This window comes from Dipteris shenzhenensis, chromosome 32 (assembly GCF_047967505.1).
Source record: "Dipteris shenzhenensis isolate YYH24624 ecotype China chromosome 32, Dip_SZ_1.0, whole genome shotgun sequence".
In the NCBI taxonomy this organism is placed as follows: domain Eukaryota; kingdom Viridiplantae; phylum Streptophyta; class Polypodiopsida; order Gleicheniales; family Dipteridaceae; genus Dipteris; species Dipteris shenzhenensis.
Genome location: NC_141627.1, coordinates 40,851,651 through 40,876,227, shown reverse-complemented (window position 1 = coordinate 40,876,227; position 24,577 = coordinate 40,851,651). Strand labels below are relative to the sequence as shown.

At 48.3% G+C, this 24,577-nt stretch overlaps 1 protein-coding gene across 5 annotated transcripts in view; it reads right to left on the bottom strand.

Annotated features, from left to right (window-relative positions):
* LOC147880758 (SMAD/FHA domain-containing protein) overlaps positions 1-24,577 on the bottom strand; it is a 48,927-nt gene that overhangs the window by 9,885 nt on the left and 14,465 nt on the right. Inside the window, exons 5-9 of one of the 5 annotated variants that reach the window (XM_087370553.1) lie at positions 16,651-16,772; positions 16,453-16,542; positions 16,129-16,331; positions 6,738-6,939; positions 6,601-6,651 (exon numbers count right to left, since the gene is read on the bottom strand). In XM_087370553.1, the coding sequence (XP_087226679.1) occupies positions 6,601-6,651; positions 6,738-6,939; positions 16,129-16,331; positions 16,453-16,542; positions 16,651-16,772 (668 nt within the window). The remainder of the gene's footprint in view (positions 1-6,600; positions 6,652-6,737; positions 6,940-16,128; positions 16,332-16,452; positions 16,543-16,650; positions 16,773-24,577) is intronic. The other 4 variants (XM_087370555.1, XM_087370556.1, XM_087370554.1 and 1 more) reach the window with 4 other exon arrangements.

Sequence of the window (24,577 nt, the reverse complement as noted above, 5' to 3'; positions counted from 1 at the left end):
GGGACTACTTGGATGCAGCGGGTATTGGCTCCTTTCCCGCATGCCTAGACATCAGCATCTTCTTCCTCCGCAAGGGGGCGGAGGGTAAGATGTCCATTCTGGCTCTGCACGATGGTCCTAGCTATTCCTTCACTATCTCCAGTGAAGGAAGTGAGCAATGGACGAATGAAAATGTTTGGGAGACGATACGTGACCAGACCCAGGAGCAGGTGCAGGACTGGATTGGTAGCAGAGAAGCGGAGCTTCTTCAGCAGCAGTGGCAGGAGGGTGATGTTCGTCTGTGTTGGCGCCACAGTGCCAAACGTTTCCGACTCCTGGTCATTATTAGGCCACCGCTGGAGTGGGCCTACGCGGAAGGGCTTCGTCCCTGGAGGACTTCAGAGGTTGCGAGCTTCTACGGCATCTCCCTGGCAGAGGCGTCGAGCTGGTTAGAGAGAGCTTACCACCACGGGACGAAGGGCCTTTCCCCTCTACTGAAGATTTTAGAGGATGGGTCCGATGATCCGACCTCCCCTTCGAAACCTTCACAGAAGCGCCTCCGTCTCCACACAGGACATCCTCCGACCACTTCGACTTCAACCGCAAGCAGACAGCTGTTTGTGGCCCACCTTCCCTCCTCATGAGTTTACGCATTATCTCTTGGAACATTAGCAGGTTCCACTCATCAGGCACCCCTGGCCGCAGGAAGATGGTGCTCAGACAGGAGCTCCAGCCAGCCTTGGTGGGAAAGGTAGATGTGCTCCTACTACAGGAACACAAGCTTTCGGCGTCACAGACCAGTATTTGTGGGAAGGTCCTCACAGGACGCTCCCACACCTACTGGGAACCTTCGATTGGCGAGCAGGCGAGAAGCGGGGGTGTCTGCACCTCCATTGACGCTTCTCTAGTTCAGCATGTGTTTGGTTTTGGCACTTTAATCCCAGGACGTGCGCTTTGGATGGGCCTGCATATTGAGGGATCCCGCATCGGTATCCTCAATATCTACGCACCGACTGATCTCAAACGTAGATCCGTTTTTTGGAGATCCTTGACAAACCTGTTGCCAGAGATGGACTCTTGGATTGTAGGAGGGGACTTCAACAACCTTGAGACCTTAGAGGATCAGCAGGGAAGGGGCCCAGAGTTCCTCGGTATAGCTCAGGCAGAGCAGGCAGATTGGGACTCCTTCCTCTTTGCAGTGGGAGGTCGGGACAGCTGGAGGGAGCCGTCCTTTCGCAGATGGCCTGGGAGTCTGGACTTCTCTTGGGGATACAGGAGGGAGGGAGGCAGACTCCTGGAGCGGCTGGACCGTTTCTATGTTAGTGATTGGGCGCTCGGCAGAGGAGGAGAGTCAGGAGTGGTTCCAGGGACGACACTTTCAGACCATGCCCCAGTCATCCTAGTCCTGGACTCGGCCTCTCAGTCCTCACCTCCACGTTCATGCCGGATCCCAGATTCCATCTACACCAGAGCAGCGGTTCACAGCAGGATAGTGAACCTTTGGGAGTAGGAGTGGGACCCCACCAGGGATATGGCAGCACAGGTAGCTCAAGCGCTTGCTGAGTCTAGTCGCATTTGCCAGCAGGAGGCGATTCAGGTCAGACAGCGGTGTTGGGCACGGGAGAGGGGTCTCAGACGTGATCTCGCCTCGATTCAGAGGATGCAGCAGTCTTCTCCTGGCTCTGAGGAGCTCAGACAGCAGGAGGTTCGGGCCCGAGCCATGCTAGAGGAGATTACCCAGCGTCGCTCAGAGTTTTCATTTCATGCTTCCAAGTCCTTCTGGGCTAGGAAAGGCGACAGGACGTGCAGCGAGTTCTTTAGGACTCATGGACAGAGGTCAGCAGGGGAGCAGCTCAAGACGCAGGATGGTAGTGTCAGGACAGATCCAGATGAGGTCCGGGACTTGGCGACAGACTTCTACAGATCATTATTCCAGCAGGAGCCCCCAGACCCTCGTGGCCGCATTTGCAGAGAGGAGGTGTGGAGGTCTACACCGAGACTCGTGCAGCCCAGCATGAGCGACACCCTTCTCGCACCTTTCACTGTTGCGGAGTTGCAAGATGCGGTGAGTGCTATTGATGGGCAGAAATGCCCAGGTGAGGATGGCCTCTCTAGAGCTTTCTTCACCACCTTTTGGGAGCAGATCCACCGACCCTTGCTCGCAGCCTTCCAGCACATCTTCTCCAGTGGGCAGATGCCAGAGAGCCTTGCGACAGGCCTGATTTGCCTCATCCCCAAAGGAGGGAACCGCCAGGAGATCAGACAGTGGCGCCCAATCACCCTCCTCCCGACCGCCTACAAAATCCTCGCCAAGATTATCAGCAGTCGCATCCGCCCCCTGCTACACGACTTGATTCATGACACCCAGACTGGTTTTGTCCAAGATCGCAGCATCTTGGACAACATCTTCACTTTCTCAGAGGCGACGGAATGGGCCCAGCACAGTGGCCAGCACCTTGCCATACTCCTCCTCGACTTTGAGAAGGCATACGACAGGGTAGACTGGTCCTTCTTGGAAGGTACACTCGCTCGGTTCGGTTTCCCGGACGAGTGGATCAGAGGTATTGCTAGCCTTTACAGATCGGCCTCCAGTCGGGTTATCATTAGCGGCAGGATGGGGGAGAGATTCACACTCGAGCGCTCGGTGCGATAGGGCTGTCCATTAGCGCCTTACCTCTTCCTATTTTATGCGGAGGCCATGACACACTTCCTTCGAGCTCGTACCACTGGTCTTCGCGGGATGCGTCTCCCTATTCGAGAGGATGCCGAGCTGCTGGACTCCGAGTATGCAGATGACACAGCCCTATATGTGCAGGATGATGTCGAGTCACTGGAGCGAGTGAGACTATCCCTAGAGATTTTTTGCCTTGCGGCTGGGGCGAAAATCAACTGGCATAAGTTAGTTGGTTTTCTTACAGATCCGGGAGCCAGCTCACAGTGGGGTATTTTCTTGGGGTTTCGCTAGATCCCTAGAGGACAGACGACACGTTACCTGGGATTCCAGGTAGGCCTGGACATCACACCGGCTCAGCAGTTCTTGCCGGTCCTAGCCTCCATACGATGGAAGCTTGCTTTCTGGAGCACGGCTCGGCTTTCCTTGGTAGGCAGGGCCCTTGTGGTCAACCAGGGTCCTTCTTGCCACTGCTTGGTATGTGGCCTCTTGTTGGTGTTTTTCGAGGTCTTGTGTAGCCCAGCTGAGGAGATTGGTGCGGAACTTCCTATGGTCTGGTTCAGACGGTTCCGGCACGACCAGAGCTAGGGTCGCCTGGCAGACGGTCATTCTTCCCCAGGCAGAGGGCAGCCTTGGCATTATAGATCCAGAGCTACAGAGTCAGGCACTTCTTGGCAAGCTAGTCATCCGCGGTCTGACCCCAGGAGGACAGACGTGGAAGCTCTTGCTGCAGCATGGTCTCAGTGGGTGTACTCCCCAGAGAGGGGGTGTTTGGCAGCCTTCTATTCGATGGATCTTCACTTCAGCTCCTTTGACTCAGCCCCGTTCCCCGTTCCCCCTTCCTCCGTAGCCTCATTTCGGTATGGAGGAAGCTGCGACACAGCCTTTCTCAGGTTCCCCCTAGCTGCCGAGAGGAGACAGACAGACAGCCCTTGATCTGGAGCAGCCAGGTGACAGATGATACAAGTCGTCAGCTTGGAGAGAGATCCCATATCCCTTGGGCGCTCTGGGCGCATGGGCCCGCGCGCTCGTTTCGGGTTTGGAGGGACGTCTATAGTAGGATGAGCCCAGGCGAGCTGGCAGCAGCAGTAGGTACGGCACGTGGGATCCAGGCTCGGTGAGCGGAGATTGACGCTGCCATCCCTGCATGTTGGAGGATTCCCGTAGGCACCGGACAGCTCTTCCCGGGAGATGAGAGGTGGCTAGGACAGTTTACTCCACGAGGCATTCCTTTGGTGGTGGCAGGCCTCTTCTCGGATTCTTCGGTACATTTCTTCTCCATCACTGATGACAGTCGCCTACAGAGCAGAGAGGCCGTGATCAACCCCCAGCTTCCCTGGCAACGCCTTCGCATTGTAGGGCTGCAAGGGAAGACTTGGCATATAGACCCCCTAATTATGCAGGACCAGGATTGGAGACTCTGGATATGGGAGGGCCGTTCCTTGTCAGAGGTGAAGTGGGACCCAGGGGAGTGGCTTTGGCCACCGTCGGAGACCTCAGAGAACCCTACCCCCTTCTTTTCTTACAGTGCACGCACGGGCCGGCGTGCTCTTAAGGCTCTCCAGCGTGGGCTACCCACACAGGCACATAGGTGGTATGCCCAGGGGATATCCTTGGTCTTTCTTCGCACCTTCTGGAAGACTCTTTGGGCTAGTTGGCATCCGAGGAAGATCTCCTACTTCCTTTGGATGGTGGCACACAAGGGGCTTCCAGTTGGTAGCTGGCTGAGAGAGATGGGGCAGGAGGGGCATTGTCAGATGTGTTATCAGGAGGAGTCGTCCTTGAAGCATTGCCTTTGGAGCTGCTCGCGCGCGCAGACGGTTTGGAAGGGAATCATGGGGATCTTAGCTAGGGCTACACCCGAGCTAGGACCGATCACTTGGGGAGCCGTTTGTTGGTGCAGCACTGAGCCGGGACATCACTTGGCCTATGAGTTCTCTAGACAGGATCCCGTCTTTTTCATCACGCAGGCCACTTGGGCATACATGGACAGCTTCCCATGGCATTTGACAGAGACAGATGCAGGAGCGACGCCTCGACACCCAGTTTGGGAGATCATAGGGAGCATCACAGGCTGGCATATCTGGACTTCCAGATGCGCGCAGACTATAGGAGCTCAGACTTCTTCTACCACCCAGACCCTCGCAGATATCTGGAGCACGATCATTCACACGCTCAAGAAAGGTGAGACCTTCCCTGTAGCTGATGTCATCCTCGCATAGTTGAATGTCTGTGGAAGGGTCTCCCAAGTTCAGATCCAGATATATTGAGAGATGCTCATCCATGACGGTGGTTGAGATCTGTGTCTGTAGGTGGGATCATTGGAAGCCACTCTACCTAATCCTCACACCCCTCCATCCGACTACCGTGTGTACCATGTAATATTGGCAATCCTTTCCCCAAGATCTCGTGTATAGTAGTGAAAATAACGAGAGCTTTCCTCCAGAATGTCTCGTCAAAGTTGCCTAGCAAAGACCACTAAGTCCCGTTCCAATTCCAAAGGGCAGCCAACAAAGGACTAGAGGTGCCACAAGCTGTGTACCCCTTTTTCTTTTTGGGAAGAGATTTGGGAAAGAAGAGGGCGGGGGGTGGGGGGAACGTGTGCTGGGATAATGGAAAAGCAAACTCTATTTCTATACAAGGCAAGCTATTTTTGGAAAGTGTGTGTGTGGCTTATCTCCAGTTCGTGCATGGAGGAGAGGTACATGAGCTTGTACCAATTGTTGCCCGAGATTATTGAATCAATCAAATACATAGGAAGTGGAAGAAGAGCACCACTCCTATGGGCGGAGATTGCATCCAGCGCTTCTTATCTTTTCCGTTTGTGAGTTTTGAAAGGTCGTGCATATTCTGGAATCTGGTGTATAGTTTTCGTTGTGTTTTCAATGATTTGCAGGTTCCGCGAACGATTCTCGTTGTAGTGGTATCAGAGCGAAGGCTTTGTTGATCCGTAGCACGGGAAGCGCACGGACCTACAATCAAATCCGCAAACATCGAAAGCGTGAAAGAAAAGCGGCGCAGGAACGTAGGGGGGAAAAATGTATATCTTCATTATTGAAGCCTGGAGTGCCTTTATACATAAAAGAATAATTCATAGTTGGGGAACTCTCTCTCTCTCTCTCTCTCTCTCTTTCTTTGGACCACTATTTAACTTAATAGTGATCACCAGTCGCATATATCCTGAGGGTCTCAAGAGGACTTTAATACAATCATATCATATCATATCATCTCTCTCTCTCTCTCTCTCTCTCTCTCTCTCTCTTCAATGCTCTGCCAACCACAACATAGTTAATGCAGGGGGCCAGTAGCGTTCCTGTAATCTCACATAGCTTCCAAAGCTCTGGAGTGCCAGGATCTATGTTCATTAAAGGGCACATTATCCTAGGCCTATCTGTTGTATCACCCAGCTTGAGAAGGCCTCCAGAGCAGCAAGCACCCAGAGACTGTTCAACAATCGGTACACTATCCTAGCAAAAGGAACCATCCTAGCAAGAGGAGCATCGACAACAGAACTCTGGCCTACAGCAAGCTCAGTAGCGCACACTGTACAGCTTTTATGTGAGAGCACCTATTATTGTTTTTAGAACTTGTGCTTCCAAGGAGCTCAACTGCCTGTTCAGGTTACAGGAACAAAGCCATAGTGCTGGAGCTCGGCTGCCTGTTCAGGCTACAGGAACAAAGCCATAGTGCTCTATCCTGTCCTTTGGTTGGTGGAGAATTGCATCCATTGCTGCACGTAAATATTAGTGTCTTATGTGTGTGTTGCTCATAAGGTAGCAGCTAGAGACATAAACAAAGCCATAGTGCTCCATCTTGTACTCTTGCTGAAGAAAAATTTTACTTCTCAACATATCTCAACCTCTCTTATGCATTCTTCATATGCAGTTTTGGCTATTACTCAACTCTACAAGGAAGCATCCAATGTATACAATGTATGATACCCAACTTACCAGCCTAGAACGCAATGTTTCAACTAAAGAACGATTCTCCTTATCTGATTCCTGCCAAACAAGACATGGCATTCATCAGCATGTTGTTACAGGGCACAGACTATACTCAACATGTAATATAAGAAGGTTTCGGGAACCTGAAGCTTGTTTATCATTTCCAACTGCTCTCTCATCTGGCACGCAGAAGCGTCAGACTGACGTTTAAGCTCCTCTGAAGCTTCAGAGCGAGCTCTCTCCACTGCTGCCTTTAAATCTGTCTCAGCTTTCTCCCTTTCATTCCTGCGTTGGTATCGCTCATCTTCCAACTGTTCTTTCAGTTCGGCTATATTCAGCTTCTGACTGAAAAGTTCCAAAACACCATATTGCACAAAATCAAAATATGGTTGCCAGATTGCAGTCAAATAAAACGTCTCTAAGACATATAACAAAAACAAGGCAATCAAGAACCTGAGGAAATCAAAAGCCTGCTCTTTCAGTTATCCTGTCTACCTCTGTAACATTACCAGTAGAATCAAAATCTGCCTTACATGTTTCTCCTTCAGCACAGGATTTTCAAGCATGAGATGGACCAGTCCAGCCATCAGCCTTCAGTTCTCTCTTAGGTTTTCAGCCTTCGATTGGCTGTAGTTTTGCCAGCACCTGGCTGCAAATTCGTAGCACATTCTTGGTGCATTCTTTCCAACAGAGGCTGTTTCTACCTGCTGTTTATTTCCAGCTTTGTGAGAGATTGCAGATGCAGTTGAAGGTAATCCGTAGTGGGAGTTGGCTACAGCCAGCTCCCCTAGAATGAATTGTCAATTATCATCTTACTTGGGTCAGGAACTGCCCGACATAGCTAAATCATGACAAGATTTAAGACTCGGGGTATTAGCAAGGATAGAGAAATCAATATACATACAATACTTAAATGACATGGTAATTTTTGTTAGAGAATTTTGTCAAAATTGGCCTGACATAGATCGATGCCATATAAGTAGTTCGTCATCAAGGCCACTTCTATGATAAGCTAGGGTGTCAGGGATGTTGTAATGTGATGATGAGGAATAAGTTCATATGCCTTATAGATTCCTGTCACGGGCATCTACAACCTGTGGCCATGCTGCTAGGGCTGTGCAATCAGCAGAACCTGATTGCAGCCACACAGGCAGCACCAGGAGCTGCCAAGAGCCACGCCAAGCAGCCGCATCAGCAACACCCAGCAGCCACGCAGGCGCCACATCAGAAACAGACGTGCAGGTGCCACATGGCAGCCTGCCAAGTGGCCTTCACAGCCAGTCGGCTGGCAGTAGCAGTCTGGTCGGTTCATTCCAGCCCCTGGTCAGTCAGTTCTAGGGCCCTAGGGGACCTATACAATGCATCCCCCTTGGCATCCACTACCAGGGCCATTCCAGGGCAGTAGTCTTCAGCCAGCACCAGGGTTCCAGGCGGATCAGGCCAGGGATAAGGTGGGGCAGCAGACCAGCTCCCGTTCCACACCTTCCACAGGGTTACCTACAGGCCCAGTTCAATGTATATCTTTTCTTTTGCCAAAATGACTGCAGCAATAAGGGACCTGCATCAGAGCAGCCCTCAGGTCATAGATCTACATTGAGGGATCTCCCCCTCTTTCCCATTCTTTTGCTGTGTGGGTTTGGTCCAGTTGTATTCAGCCCTAGTGGGCAGACATTTATTCAGTTCAGTTTCCCTTCTTCGGAGGCCCCTTATACTCCTCCCTCAGATTCTCACACAGCTTCCACTTGTGTTTGAGTGCATTATTCTCTCAATTCAGTCAGTGTGAGTAGGAAAGAGGGTTAGGCTTTCTCCGTTCTACATTCGTATCACAGCTTCATATTTTCTTTCCTGAGATAGGGAGGTTCAGTTCAGGGACGGCCACTATTCTATGGTACAGACAAGATTCAAAAAGGACACCATGAGTACAAGTGACAAATCCAACCCCAGTGCAGAGGAAGAAATTGCTTCCTGTGGCCCTCCACCACCAATAGTACCTCTAGTGGTTGCAGAGGCGCCAATGACAATTTTTGCCATGGTAGCCATGATGCAGACCGTGATGCAAATGCAGCAATAGCAGTCAGAGAGCCCTTTTCAATGCATGCTTCAGCTCTAGGAACAGCGAGATGCTTGTGAGCAGGCCACCAAAGAGCGTGAGAGCAGCTCGTGAGGCAAAGGAAGAGCGTGATCATGAGGCTCAAGAAGCCAAGAAGCTTGGAGAGCGCACTACTCGGAACGTGAAGGAACAACGGGACCGACTTGGCCCACAGGGAGAGAGGATGTTCCGAAGCTTCATAGCTCAATTTTATTCAGTATGACGATAAGGCTGAACCTTTAGTGTTGATTTCTTGGCTCAACTAGTTGGAGAGCTATTTCTCAGTTGTGCCTACATAAGACGACGACAGATACTCACACATCGATGCACCTCACACGTGAGGTCACTTGTGGCACGAGTGGTGGCAGGACCATTATGATGCTGACCTTGAGACACGGGTGGACGGAGTTCGTAAAAGATATCCAAACATGGTTCTTGCCACTTTAGTACCTGGACAAATTGCAGATTCAATTCTTCAAGATGCACCAGGGGGACATCGAGACGATGAACCATTACACCAACAGGTTTACATAGGTGTCCATACAGTTGCAACGGTGGGTAAGTTTCTCCATGGGTTGCACACACATATCCAATGGTATGCCCGAAGTTTCAAACCATGAGATTTTGAGAGTGCAAAACGAGCTTGCATTGCCGAGATCCACCTAACTTCTTCAAGAGGGGAGCCTATGGTTGGCTTGGTGCAAGTCAGATGTCTCAGTCTCTTGGAGGGGACAAGGGTGTAGGAGAGGAGATCCGGCATGTTGTAGAGCATAAGGATCATCAAACGGATGCAGAGGATATGGAGCTATTCAAGGCACAGATGCAGAGCTTTGTGAGTGCTTTCACGCTGTTCACACAGGATCCTCGCTTCCAGAAGATGATGAACTCAGATGTGCAGCCGAAGAAAAGGAAGCCTGATGATGGGGATCGGGATGTTGGAGCTAACAAGCGACCCCATGTCACTTTTCAAGATCAGCCCTCTCACATCCCTTATGGTCAGCAGCACTCCAACACGGTTTTGGGACCGTCTCAAGGTAATAATTTTCAGTCCATGGTTTCCGGACAGCATGGAGTTTTGGCAAAGCCGGTTCAGCCAGGCTATTTTGGTGGTGGGTCAGTGTTTCACACTATGGTCAGCCCTCAAGCCCAATTTTCGAGTATGCCTGCTAGTCAAACAGTTGCGTTTCAGCCTAATTTACAGCCCACGGGACAGAACGTGATGTATGCAAATGTTGGAGCAGCCCCAGGGATGCAAACAGGCATGCCTAATGCAGCTACAGGTAGCCTTGCTTTGGGAAATATGCAAAATTTGGGTGCTTGCCCAAGCACCTGTTTATGACAATTTGGCACCTCAGGGGAAGTTGAAGGACTTTAAAGAGGCCAGTGCAGCCGTGAAATTTGAGACATTTAGTGGGGTGCAGGACAAACTCAAGGCCTTGACCTTTTTACAGTAGTTCGATGCAGCTTACACAGGAGGGAATTTCACAAAGTCATCTAAGATACGCCAAGCTGCTAGTTTTCTAAAGGGGAATGCACTTCAGTGGTGGACCATGATGCTTATGCAAAACACTGCACCAAACACGTGGGTAGGTTTCAAGCAGTTTCAGCTGCGTGGCTTACCACGACTTTTGAAGTAGATATCATGACTGCTTGGCATGAGCTGAATTCCAATAATTGCCGTAATTTGGGGGAGTATAACAGCAAGTTTTGGGCAGCTTTGTTGCCTATTAGCTCCTACCGGATTGTTCCTTTCACTGAGCAGGTTGAGAAATATTGTTGCGGGCTGAGTTGAGAGACTACTGCACGAAGACCCAAGTCTCCAATATGCCTCAGCTTATCGAGAATGCTAGCACGGCATATGCTTTGATGCAGGGGAGGACTTCAGGGTTCAAAGGTGGACAGAAGCAGGAAGCTAAGAAAGATGACACTAATAAGAAAATTGGGTTCCGATTTTCCAAAATAGAGAAGGCCAATTGTCAAAAGGATGAGTGTAATTGTTTGTCTCCACAGGAACGATGCGCTTTATATGAAGCTGGTAAATGTTTTATTTGCAAAGAGGAGGGACATTGGTCTAGAGATTGTCCCAACCGTAAGAGGAAGGAGCTGGCTAGTGGCACGGATAAGCCACGGAATGTTCCGAAGGGCAAGAGTTCCTAATTCCACAACGGGGTATTTACGGCTAGTTTTGTATAGCGCGGTATACAGGTACTTGTAAAAATAATTTTGTATGGCAGAGTCTGCCACTCTTTTTGGCATCCGATTCTGGATGATGTATACCGTTTGCAGGATGGTGTTTTCCCTGCTACTTTTGGATGCTCTTTTGTCATGAGGTTTCGACAAAAAAATAAGAATGCTATTTTTGCCATGAGGTTTTAGTAAAATATGCATGTTATTCTTGTCATGAGCTATTTTTGCCATGAGGTTTCGGTAAAATATGCATGTTATTCTTGTCATGAGGGTTCGACAAGATGGGAATGCTCTTTTTTGTCATGTGGTTTCAACAAAAAGAACCTTGGTTCCGGATGTACAATTCTTGGAAGTGGTCTATGTCGTGCATTGTTGGCCGCGATGTACGTGGTGTACTAGTCACAATGGGTGTACTAGTCGCTTGGTTTGCAATGCTATACGGATTTGTTATCTGCAGCTCTACAAATCGTATATGCATTGTTGGTGATCTGTTGGCGGCATGGTTGGCTGTCCACTCAAATTTGAATTTGATATCTCAGGTACTTCAGATGTTCATGATGTACCACTAGTGTGGGTCTGAAGAGGTGGCCATAGGTGGGTAAAGCATGCATGAACTATCCCTGGGAAGTGATCCAAGATATCTTGGAATGGAAAATCGATTCTTGATGGTTATCTTGTTTAATGCGCGATAGTCTATGCACATTCGCCATGAACCATCCTTCGTCTAGACTAACAACACTAGTGAACAACTGGGAGATGAACTAGGCTGAATAAGCCCCTTTTTCAATAAATCCTTCACTAGGTTCATCATCTCTTCTTGTTGGGCTGTACTAATGCAATATGGTGGCTTGTATGGTAGACTACTACCTAGCACTACAGCAATGCCATGATCCTCAGGCCTTTCACATGGAGGTATAGTGTTTGCAGAACTCGGGAAGCACAAGCTAGTCATAAATGCAATAAAAAGTGAGTTCTTTATGCCTCAAATCCACTTTTTGGGACACATTGTGTGCAAGGATGAAATGCGTATGGATCCTACTAAGACAGAAGCAATCCGCAATTGGCCTCGGTTAAGAAATTTGCATGATGTACGAAGCTTTTTGGGCCTATGCTCGTAATATACACGGTTCATACAGCATTTTACTTAGATTGCTTCACCCATTGCAGAAGAAGGGGATGTCTTTTATATGGGCTGAAGAAGAAATTGCAAATGCTAAAAGAAAAGCTTACTTTGGATCCAATGTTGATCTTGCCAGACCACCGAAAAGCTTTTGCTGTCAACTATGATGCATGTGGAAAGAACGGCCTTGGGGCAGTTATCAAGTTAGGGGATTTATGAGAAAGAGTTGTTGGTTGTGATTCATGCTCTTTCTACATGGAAGCATTACTTACTTCAGGATGATTTCACTATGCAGGCAGATCATCAATCCCTGACATTGAGTCTAAGTTGTCTAAGAAGCATATGCATTGGGCCAATTTCTTATCCATGTTTCATTTCGAAATAGTGCATGTTGAGGGTAAAAAGAATGTTATGGGTGATGCATTGTCAAGAAAACCTTAGGTTTCAGCAGTATCCATTATATACTACCTTGAGTTGAATGCCATGAAGGATCAATATGTGCAAGGATATAATCAGTTGTCTAATGGTCAGCGTCATGAGCATTATACTCTCAAAGATGGCTTTCTTATGATGCATGGTCGCCTTTGTGTCACAAAGCAGTTGAGGCCTAAAGTTTTGATAGAGAATCATGCTCCGCTATATGCAACGCATAGAGGCATTGATGCCACATTGAAGGCAGTGGAGCACTTTTTCTATTGGCCAGCTTTGAGACGGGAAGTAGATACTTTTGTTAGGACATGCATCATTTGTCAAAAGGTCAAGTTTAACCAACAAAAGGCACCCGGACTATTGCATCCGCTGCCTATTCCGGACGGACCGTTGGAGAGTATTGCCATGAATTTTAGTTTTGATATTCCTAGGACGTCTACAGGAAATGATGGCCTATGAGCTGTGATTTGTTCCTTTAGGCCCTCCAAGAAAGGCGTAGTACCTCCATTGCTTCGTATAGATGGCTCAGAGATCTAGAGGTCGCTTGGTGACATTGTATGTTTCACCCGACAGTATATCTGCTTTTGGACTTCTATGATCGGTCTACTAGTCACTATGAGACAATTTGTTGCACTGTATATGGTTTCTATCCTAGGCTCCGAGAATCATATCTACAGCATTGGTTTGGCAATACATGTTGGAACATGCTTGTGATGGCACTTACATGTGTTTGAGTTTATGAATGACTTTGCTACATTGAGATGCAATCAAGGTCGCTTGTCACTTTTCAAGAGGGGGTTGTGTCACGATGAGGACGTGAAGGGTGCGCAAAAGCCCCCTGGGAATTATTGTGTCTTGGGGGTGAACTAAATGTTGGGCCATTGGAGTGGTCCATAGAGGGGGCAAGAGGCAAACAAAAACGTGGAATTGCCACATGTAACTTTCCAAATCCAAAGTCCCTACGTGCATGAGCTTTCTGGATCAACGGATCGCGTTGCGTGGGGGTAGAGGAGCAGTACAAACGGATTCCATACAGAGATGAGCTAAGCTCATGAATCGGGCTATCAAGAATTGGGTAGCACTGGTCGCAATTCAGTCTCGTAGTCGTGGGCTAGTGATTGTGATACCGTGCCGCAAATTGGCGAGTAGTGGAGCTAAGGTCACAATACGGGCTAAAAGAGGATCGTGGGCTGACAAACTCCATTCATAGAGAGTCTATGATTGGTCACAAAGGCCATTTGAGGGATCGCAAGTCCGCTCATGAAAAATAGCTCACGAGCGGGTGACGAATCCCATCTGTAGAGGTTCATTGGCTGGTGGCTAATTTGTCTATAAAGACCCTCGGGCTGATCTGTGATTAACTCCTTGGACCACAAGCTGGTTATAAAGGCCATTGGTGTGGCTCACAAAGGCTTCGTCAGTTGGCTGGTAGTTGGCTTTGTCAGTTGCTTGTGAGACGTCCAAGAGGGGCTGGCTGGTCATTTGGGCCTGCTCCTTAATCAGAAGCTGGTTGGACAAGCGTGGCTGGCCATGTAAGCTTGGATTTGCATCCCAGCTGGTTCATGGAAGGGTGGCTGGCCGAAGAGATCTGCCCATACATCGCCTACTGCCTGTGGGAGCCAAGCTGGGCTCACAAGGTGCCTTGCCCCATTTGCGAACTGTTTGGAGGGCCTATGTTGTGCGAGGGGGGGCTCACAGTTGATGGCGTCATCCTTGTGCAAGTTTCCATTGATGTTGGCTGTAAATGGATGCTTTTATCCCTGCTCTGAATATATAATTGCTCAAGAGGGCACGAGTCACAGGTATGGGAATTGTGTGACCCAGTATGGGTTGCTAGGAGCAATTCCAAGCTGAGTGCAAGCATTTTGGATCAGAAATGGATGCCTATTGACGCTTGGTGAGAGCAAAGCCCAGCAGGGACTGAGCTTGGGAGACTGATGCCTAATGGGTTGTGGAATGTGCTAAATTTAAGAAATATCGTACCATTGTGTAACCCATTTGCAGGGTCTTCCAAATATTAAAGAAATACAGAAAAGGGCGCCAAAGTTTGGGGCCAATCTGCGTCTTTGCTTTTGGTGCAGGAGCATTCTAGCTCCCAATCTGTTGGTTGTTTACTTGCTGAATTGTTGGTGTGAGAATATTGGCTGGTTATTTGCTTATTGCTGCCCTTTTGCTGGTCTTAAGGCTTGTTTCTAAGGCTTGTTTCAAGAACAACCCGGTGTGCACTGGAGCGGATAGGTTTGGGAGACAGTCTTGGTCATGCATTCCACCAGCAGCTTGGCGCACAGTTCTTGGCAGATTCGGGGTTGTGTGTGGGGGAGAGAGTCTATTAATGTCCGCGAGAGACCAACAGGTGTATGGGACAACAAAAAACCATCTAGCACATCTGATAGGGAGGGCACATGGCAGATCCTAGGGAGTGCAAAAAGAAACTCGGGTTATTTAGACACACACACACACACAGTAGATCTCTATAAACACAAGCCCAACCACGCTGAGAATTCAGTATGCATGTAATGTACAACAACACAAGAAACCTTTCACCAAGCATACATGAGACAGAGAGGAGAGAGAAAGTAGACCTGTATAAGGACAACCTAATCACACTGAAAATGGAGCTCCACCACAAGTACAAATTTTAAAAACCACGCTCTCCTCTACTGGACTTAAGTAGCCTTCCTTGCACTACTCTTGGGAGGTGAAGGAACAAAGTGCAAGTGTGCACTACTCCTGCTCCCTGGGGAAAAGAAATGAATGTGATGGAAAGTGAGAGTGGAATTCCCAGTTATATAGCCCATGGATGCACAGGGCACAAAGCCCTCAACCAACAAGCCAATCGACCCAAAGGCCAACCAGAAGCCGACCAACTCCGGACCAACCAGTTCAAACAAGAGGCTGACCAGCAGCCATATGCCCCTGTAGGGCTCCTCAATTAACTACTCGCATTCACCTCCTCTCAATGTGCAAGCTCTCTATGTAACATTTTTGCAATTCGATACACCTCATCTTTGTTCCATTCTCTTTCTCGCTGAAAGAACCCAGCGTTATTTCCAATCGATTTTGAAAAGAGGGCTGTGATGATTACTAGCTCTCGCTGATCCATCTCTTACACATTCCTTGAATTTTACAGATTTGAGAGTTGAAGAACAATGGTTCTTTACAAAAGACCTGAAACATGAGCCCACCAAACACACAGGCACGCGCGTGCAACAAAAAACAAAAACAAACCTTGAATAGTCAAGCCACCTACAAAATCCAGTTAACTATATTGTAATGAACGCTGTTGCGTCTGGAAAAAAGACCCTACAAGCTTATGCAGGAGTATATAAAATAGCTTTCATCTGCAGAAGTCTGGTGAAAATATAGACGGCTCTCTTTCGCACACGTGTATACTAAATATAGATGTTGAACCGTAAAGAGCAGAGCCTAACTCCTTGATCCCTCTTAGCGAAAAAAATACTCAGATCCAAAGTATGCTGCACTGATTCAATCGTTAACCCCCTCCAATATATAAAAGAAAAGTAAAAAGCTTTAATCATTATCAAGTGTGCAGCTATGAGTAATCATTTCTTCAAAACTTTTCAAGATATTGATGTAACAAGAATGTAGGAAAACCCTTCAAAATTGGCCATTAAAACATAGCACATAAAGAAACAGAACCCATATTTCTAAATGGCATGCCACCAAATTGCACAAAAGACATGCACACCTTTGTATCACTTCTTCAGCATCTTTCCGGGACTGATTTGCAGCTACAAGGCTTCGGTTAAGGTCCTCAACTTTGCTCTCTTGCAGTGCACAGAGCGAGTCATAATTCTCGATCTCCTTTTCCTTTTTCCCAATTTCAAGGCGAAGGTCATGTATCTGATCCAAAAAAGCAGCTGACAATGTCTCTCTCAGCTCCTTGATCTCCTGCAAAACAAGATGTTAGCCCCATCAAAGCCGCAAAACATGATTGGATCACAAAGCATGGTATGATACGGTTCCAATCAGCACACCACTGTTGGAGGGCAGGAAAGTGCTGAGAACCCACAGCATCATGCCGAGCTGTGGTAGCACGGGATTCAGCGCGCAATTTTTCGATGGTCAAAACATGTGCTTCCAACTGGTTCCGTAGCTCCTGCTTCTCTTCAAGCGTTAGTTGGGTGTACATTGTGCTTTCTTCACACAATCTCAAAAGATGCTATCAGCTAGTCAGATTCTGAAGATCAAACTAAAGCTAAATTGTCACCTCATTTGACCGCTGCAATCGCCTTACATCATCAAGCAAAACAGGACCATCAGGGCCTCCAATTCCTAATCCCTTGACACGCTTATTATCTCCTGAAATGCTCTCCCCAACATTCTCACCATCTGACAATATTGAACACAATTGCTGTGAGAAAATCAGAGCATTTGGAAGGCAAGGCCCCTCAAAATGAGGGAAGAGTTGTCAGTGTGAATTAACAACATGAAATAGCAGCGGTCACAAGGAAGACAAGATGTTAAGTTAACAACTTCAAAACACAAAGCAAAACTTGAGTCGAATTTTCAGCAACTGATTCTTCCAAGAAGTCAACACAAGATCTCTAAACACTAAATCACAACAGGAGTCGATCCTTTAGGGAGTCTCTGAAGCAGACATTGCACTCCTATCATGCATGCTATGACGGATAAAAGATCAAATGCAATCATAGCATTGAGACAATTCAACATCACCATACACAGCATCAAAGTTGGCCAGTATCTAGAACTAGTCAGATTATACATCTCTTCTATAACAGAGACAGTTCCTAGCATTAGATTTTAACACAACTGGACTAGAACAGCTTTAGTTTAATATGGACATTGAAGTAAAAAGAAATCTCATTGCTTATTACATCAAAATGTAAAGTATCACACTCCAATCATGTGTTGGAACTTCAACTTGGACTGGAACGGGACATGTGATGGGCTGCACATGCACAGGTCCTACAGAGATCCTCAGTTGTTGAAAGCTTGGACTGTCAGATCCATCAGCAATGTCTTAAATCCATGCTACTACGTACTCACTTCCCTTCAGGTATGTATAAGGGCTGCAAGTTGCAGCATGGCATATCCTGCCCTATGTCTCCCTCCAGGTGACCTTTCCACGCATTCTATGTGTTTGATTGATCTCGTATTTGGATGATGAAGCTGAATTAAATTGCAATCGAGAAAGTTAGAACCGTGTGTGAGGTGACAAGTGTGTAGAGCATGAAATTGCCGTGCACTTTTTCTTGTATACCTTCATATTCTTTTTGGATCAAAAGTTATGGCAATCGGAAGATTTGCCAGACTCTAACAAAAAAGACTGCTGCTCAAAATGATGATGTGGCATGTAGATGCATATGCTGTTTACAAGTGTGCTAATCAGGTGGCATTGTGTGCCACGTGTCTGTTGAGATGTGCCGTACTGCCCCGTGTTAATGTTGAGGTGGTAGACCATCATTGAGGTGTCAAGCTGCTGAAACCAGCCTCAAGGCCAACAAGAGGTAGACCATCATTGAGGTGTCAAGCTGCTGAAACCAGCCTTAAGGCCAACAAGAGGGCGGTAAAACACTAGCCAACAAAAGCCTTCACAGACAAATAGGGGGAGCTGCAGCGCTCCTGCTCAAAGTACAAAGACACAGACTGGCCCCAAAGCCTTGGCACCCCTTTCGATATTTCTTTATTAATTGAAGAGTGCCACAAAGAGATTACACAGTGAGTACCAACTCACACGCATTCAATGCTCTTCCCTCACACAGAGGCATCAGTACGACAACACATTAGCCCTGCGGGGCTCTGCTCTCACACCCCAATGACAATGAGCATCCATCTCTGACCATACACCACCATGTGGCTTGGAATTTGTTCTCTGACAACCCACACGGGAATGAACAAGTTCCCACACTAGCCCTGGTGCCCTCTGGCTTACTGGAATACCCAAGCATTGGGTGAAAGCATAAGTGAACTACCCATAACTTCTAAGATCAAATCTTGAATCGCAAGCATCCCATGTAGACTGCCGTGTCAACTAGGCTCCTCCAAAACAGTCCTTAGCAAAATAGCAAGCACAACAAAGCATGTGTGATTCTCTTCTCCAGGCAAGGAGCAATGCCAACGTACGCAACCAATCACTCTCTGGCAGCCAGATGGCGTCTACAAAGGCCTATGCACTAGCCCGCAAACCTGCAATTCAAGCAGCTGCTAGCCCGTTGTTATCAGTCCATACAGTCCTTCAGCAGCAGCCCGTACAATTGACCCAAAGGCACGGTTCAGCCGTACACAATCGTACGTCCCGTTCACAGGCATTAATTGTGCCGTACACTAGCCGCTCATACATTTTATTTGATCATGGTCAAAGAGTTCTTCCTTCATTTTGCTATGGTCAAAGAGGTTTTATATTTGGTCAATTAAAACATTTCATACTATAATTTTTGGGAAAATCGAGAGGGAGTCATGTAAGCTATGACTCGGACCCTTTATGTATTTCTTGTGACTCATCAACTTCATATGGCAGGGAGGAGTTGCTAAGTTGCTCTTGCATTATCTTCTAGGAAGGTAGCATATATAGCAGCTACTCGCCAATGCTACCCTGCTTATGTGGTTCCATAATCATTCAACGACATTCAAATTTGAAGGGTACTCGTGATCAGCGTTCTTACAGTTTTTGAATTCGATGCCCTTTGTCCAGTTGTATTAGAGCTCTCGATAATGAGCCGATGCAACCCATTTTGGTGTCGCAGTGATCATACGCAATCACCCGCTTTGCCTCCATGTTTGCACCCCTATGCGCTCAGATGCTTGATCTTGTTTTTCCTTGTTGGATTGTCGGATCTTGTCCTACTTGAAGTTGCCATATGCTTGCTCATGGGCACAGGGCTGAGGCTGCCCTTCTGCCACCATACGTTTGTTGTACACAAAGCGGTCCACAAGAGACAACTGAATTCTGCCCTCACGGTGGAAAGTTTAAATACCTTTCCAGTGTTCAAAAGGAAGGCTCGTCTTCAAGGTCGTGCAAGGTATTGACATCGTAAGAAGCATTGAAATGCATTGTTCCAGTTCGCTGATAGCGGTCTATACAAGCGGTCATTCCGATAGTCCTAGAATCGAATTCAGATTTAAAACTACACACCGTTTGCTTCAATTTTCAGTTCCATGTTGGTGTTGCATGAGAAACTATTGCTTATGAGATGGCTGGTGATCTGCAATATTTGTTCTAAAGCTTTTGCGTATGAAAGAAGCAGGATGAGTTTGGAACCTATTGCTGTGAAGAAGTAAATCGAGGAAGAAAGCGATGAGGGAGGAGAGGCGATCGAGCGAAGAGATGGAATCGTAGGCGATCAAGAGTGTGATAATCAAAAGCAACAGGCAAGTAGTGCGCACAGGCGCAACAATCATCGGAGAAAGGCATTTTGAATTGGCTTGCAGTGACATTTCGGTAGCCTAACCCACGTCGCTACTCCAGCTCTGAGACATCATCAGAAGGAGCAGCAGCTGGCCACTCTGACGATTCTCTAAACTTATATCTAAAACTTATATCTCCACAAAACTAGAATATATAGAATCCAACAAATAGAAATTTCCTTTGAAAAGGGGAGACAAACTTCTTTCAGCTTCCCCATGGTTAGCATAGCTTAGGTAATGCATCTATCAAGGCGACTCTTCACATAGGTGGTGTTAGCATGCCATTTAGCTTTTGATTCTTGAATACGTGCACAAAACTATATTCTATTGGTCACAAGCCAAAGCCTTGATAAAGTCATTTATGTGTCTTAAAATCTTTCATACTATCATTTCCGCAAGGGCAGGCGAGGGAGGCTTCGATGAATCCCCAATGGGGACTCAATATCCCAAGAGTTCGAACAGATCACTCACCTATAGACCACACTTTTTGGATTTTCTAGCTTTAGCTTTTTGTGAATTCACCCTTGGAGATTGAGTCCTCATCCCTTAAAATTGCTCATTAAATGCTATAACTTTATGTCATCCAGACAAACACCGGCATCACATCTATCCTGAACTAGTTGTTGGAATGGTCATCTCCCCATCTGTGAGCCCCCAAATGAGGAGTGCATCAGGGGGGTGAACCATAGGTGGAATGGCCTGCCACATGGACAGCATCTTGGCTGTCGTGGGCAGGTGACTCATGGTGGAGAAGGGGCTGCCACATGGGCAGCACAACAGCTTGGAAGAGGCGCAGCAAAGCGTGTGTGTACAGGCTGGAACAGGCACCTAAGAGAGGTGCATAGATGGCCGGACAGAGACCGCATGTGGCGCAGCAAAAGGCACCTGCAAAGAGCAGCGCATGAGGCTGGCAGAGGCGCACAGGTGACAGCATGAGCAGGGCCAATAGGCGCTGCATGGGAGACCTGGAGCTGCAGCACATGGGCCTGCAATAGGCACAGACAGGGACAAAGCCAACAGCCCAAAAGGGCCTGGCAAAGGCCCTTATATAGGGCTTCTTGGACCAGCCAACCAAGTCGGCCAGCAAGCAGACTGGTCGGCCAGTCTGGTCGGCCAGGATGAGGCTGGCTGGTCAGTTTTATGACAGCCCCTTGGGGGCCTATAAAAGGAGGGCCTCCAGGTCCTCATTCATCATCATCATGAGCAGCCCTTTGACAGCAGACAGGAGCAGCAAGAAGGCTAACCTTGGGCCTATCCACAGGAGGTGAAGGTGACCCTGAAGGAGCTGCTGACTGAGCTTGAGTGGCAGCCCATCTAGGCTGGTTTCCAGACAGCAAGGTGGAGAAGATCTTTGGACACGGAAAGTCCACAGAAGCTCGAGGTGGAGCACGCAGGCTCAGGTCTAGAGATAGCCAGCAGATAGGAGTACCTTGTGCTAAGATCAGAGGACCACACTATTGGTGGGACTCTGGATCTCTCTCTCTTTTGTATTGTGTCCATAGCTTTGGATGGAAATATATTATTTTGGTGGTTTCTCTATCTGGCTGGTTCATTGTCTATTGATGAGTCTACACGTCTATTGTATGCACATAAGTTTAAGAAGTTTGTAATTCCACACCCCACCCCACACTGTGTGAGCTCCTGGGCTATTCTATCAGTCTTCCGTTGTGTGTACCCTCTGTTGGGTCATTTCTAACATGGTATCAGAGCCCAAGTAGGAGGCTCACAGGTGTAGGAGCCTGAAGGCAGGGACCTTGCTGAAGGACGACCCTGATTCAGAAGCTCTTGGGAATCGACTTCCACGACTGGAGGACAGTGCCCTTGTGAGAAGGAGGGTGACTCAGGTTCAGTCAAATGCGTTCAAAGTTCTAGTCGACCTCTTCAGCCTCTTCAGCCCCTGCTCTCCCTTCCTCCTCCCCCAGATTTCTTTCTTTCACTACCCCTAACTTTGGAGAGTCTGGGAAACTGGATGGGTCAAATTACCCGATCTGGAAGGTGAAGATCCAAAGTCATTTAGTGGCTCGAAAGCTGTGGAAACTGACAGTGGAGGCGAAGCCGAAGGACATGGTGGACAGACAGGAGAATATACTAATGGCAGTATGGAGAGGAGCTCGAAGCTTGGGAAGAAAGAGATGCCCCCCTGTATGGCAGACTCTGTGCTTCCTCACATCCAGTTGGCCGAGACGTCAGTAGAGGCGTGGGTCACTTTGAAGGATCTGTACGATACGGACAACACATCCCGGATCTTGCTTCTTCAGCATCAGCTCTACAACCTTGATATGGAAGAGGGAGATTCGGTACACAACCACTTGACGAAGGTCAAGGTGGTGAGGGATCAACTGGCATCAGCTGGTCAAAAGGTGGACTCGTGCCATTTGACCTTGACGGTACTGAGGAGGCTACCTCGGAGTTTCAAAAGCTTTGTTACAACTATGACAGCAGGACAGAGGACCAAACCTCTGACGTTTGAGGAGTTGGGTCCATTACTACTACAGGAAGAAGCTAGGGAGAAGCTCTACAATGATGACAAAGACGACAAGGCGTTGCGGTGAAGGACTATGCTGGCAAGTCCAAGAAAAACGACTCTGATGATGAGGACACTTCCAAGAGGAAGCAGAAGATGAAGTGCTTCTACTGTGACACACCAGGTTATTTTGCGAAGGACTGCAAAAAGAAGAAGGCGGATCAGAAAACAAAAGGAAGGAGTCCGACTCAGATTCAGAGGGTGATACAAAGGGCAAAGCAAATGTGGTAATCGAAGAGTTGTTCTTGGTGACATCTCCATGTGTTACTGAGATCAGATATGTTGACCTAGAAACCACAGTGAGAATGTCTGACATTGAGATTTGGGTCGACGAGGAGTCAGATGCCTTTGTGAAGGTGACGGACAGCATGGAGTGCTTGGTATCTTCCAGGTGCATGGCTGTTGACACTAACACGAGGGTGGATTCCATGGAGTGCCCTGGGGTCTCACGTTCATATGGATGCTGTACTTCAGAAGGGGACAGTACAAGATCACACACGCTATTGGTATGTGCCTCGATGAGGGGCATGGTTTGCTTTCAGAGCAAGCACACAAACAGTACGACTATCTAGTATGTACTTGATATTCTTCATTTGAGCCTTTATAGCATGCTGTGGAGAGACTCTGCTCTTTATTTGTCGAGATTGGAAGGAATTGGCCTTCTTCAAAGGTAGAAGGGGAAGTGTGGGTGCTTCTTCAAATCTCGGAGACAGATTGCTGGAAGGTGAAGGACAAGGTGTACTGAAGCCAGAAGAGTACCTGCTTGAGAGCTCAGTGAGAGTTCGTGGTCCAGGTTATCTGGAGATATTCATTGGTTGCGGACCTTGCCAAAGGACGAACGGGTTGAAACAAATCCTCAGAGCATGGTGCCTGGAAGACTCCAGGTTGTTCACTCATTATGAGGGGGACAACTCGAAGATCATGACGGTTGGATTGCTCAAGTTCGATGGCGGGAACGTGACTGAAGGTGGTGGTGCCAAGAGGTGCTACCAAAGATGGACCTGTGTACCAAGATGGTGTGCAGAAGCGGAACCAGACCTGGTGGAGTAGGAGCCACTGGATGAAAAGCCAGGAGAAGATTTCGACATCAAAATGTTCCAGAGGACTACGACCTGGGAGTTACTGGAGCATCGTCATCGACGTGTTGGCATTGGGTCGGGATGTGTCAGTGAGAGGGGGTGTTGGAATGGTCACCTCCCCATCAGTGAGCCCCATTGGGCAGGAGACTCGTGGTGGAGAAGGGGCTGCCACATGAGCAGCACCTCACAGGCAAAGGGCTAAAGGGGCTGGCCACATGGGCAGCACATGGGCTGCCATGTCAGCAGCACAACAGCCTGGAAGAGGCGCAGCAAAGCGTGTGTGTACGGGCTGGAACGGGCACCTAAAAGAGGTGCACAGGTGGCGGGACAGAGACCGCATGTGGTGCAACAAAAGGTGCCTGCAAAGAGCAGCGCATGGGGCTGGCAGAGGCGCACATGTGCAGGGCCCATAGGCGCCTGCATGGGAGACCTGGAGCTGCAGCACATGGGCCTGCAATAGGCGCAGACAGGGACAAAGCCAGCAGCCCAAAAGGGCCTGGCAAAGGCCCTTATATAGGGTTTCTTGGACCAGCCAACCAAGTCAGCCAGCAAGCAGACTGGTTGGCCAGCAAGCAGACTGGTTGGCCAGTCTGGTCGGCCAGGATGAGGCTGGCTGGTCGGCTTTATGACAGCCCCTTGCGCCTCCAGGCCCTCATTCATCATCATCTGGAGCAGCCCTCTGACAGCAGACAGGAGCAGCAAGAAGGCTAACCTTGGGCCTATCCACAGGAGGTGAAGGTGACCCTGAAGGAGCTGCAGACTGAGCTTGAGTGGCAGCCCACCTAGGCTGGTTTCCAGCCAGCAAGGTGGAGAAGATCTTTGGACGCGGAAAGTCTACAGAAGCTCGAGGTGGAGCACGCGGGCTCGAGTCTAGAGATAGCCACCAGATAGGAGGTAAGATCAGAGGACCACACCATTGGTGGGACTCTAGATCTCTCTCTCTTTTGTATTGTGTCCATAGCTTTGGACGGAAATATATTATTTTGGTGGTCTCTCTATCTGGCTGGTTCATTGTCTATTGATGAGTCTGCGCATCTCTTGTATGCACATAAGTTTAAGAAGTTTGTGATTCCACACCCCACACCACACTGTGTGAGCTCCTGGACTATTCTATCAGTCTTCTGCTGTGCGTACCCTCTATTGGGTCATTCCTAACACTAGTGACT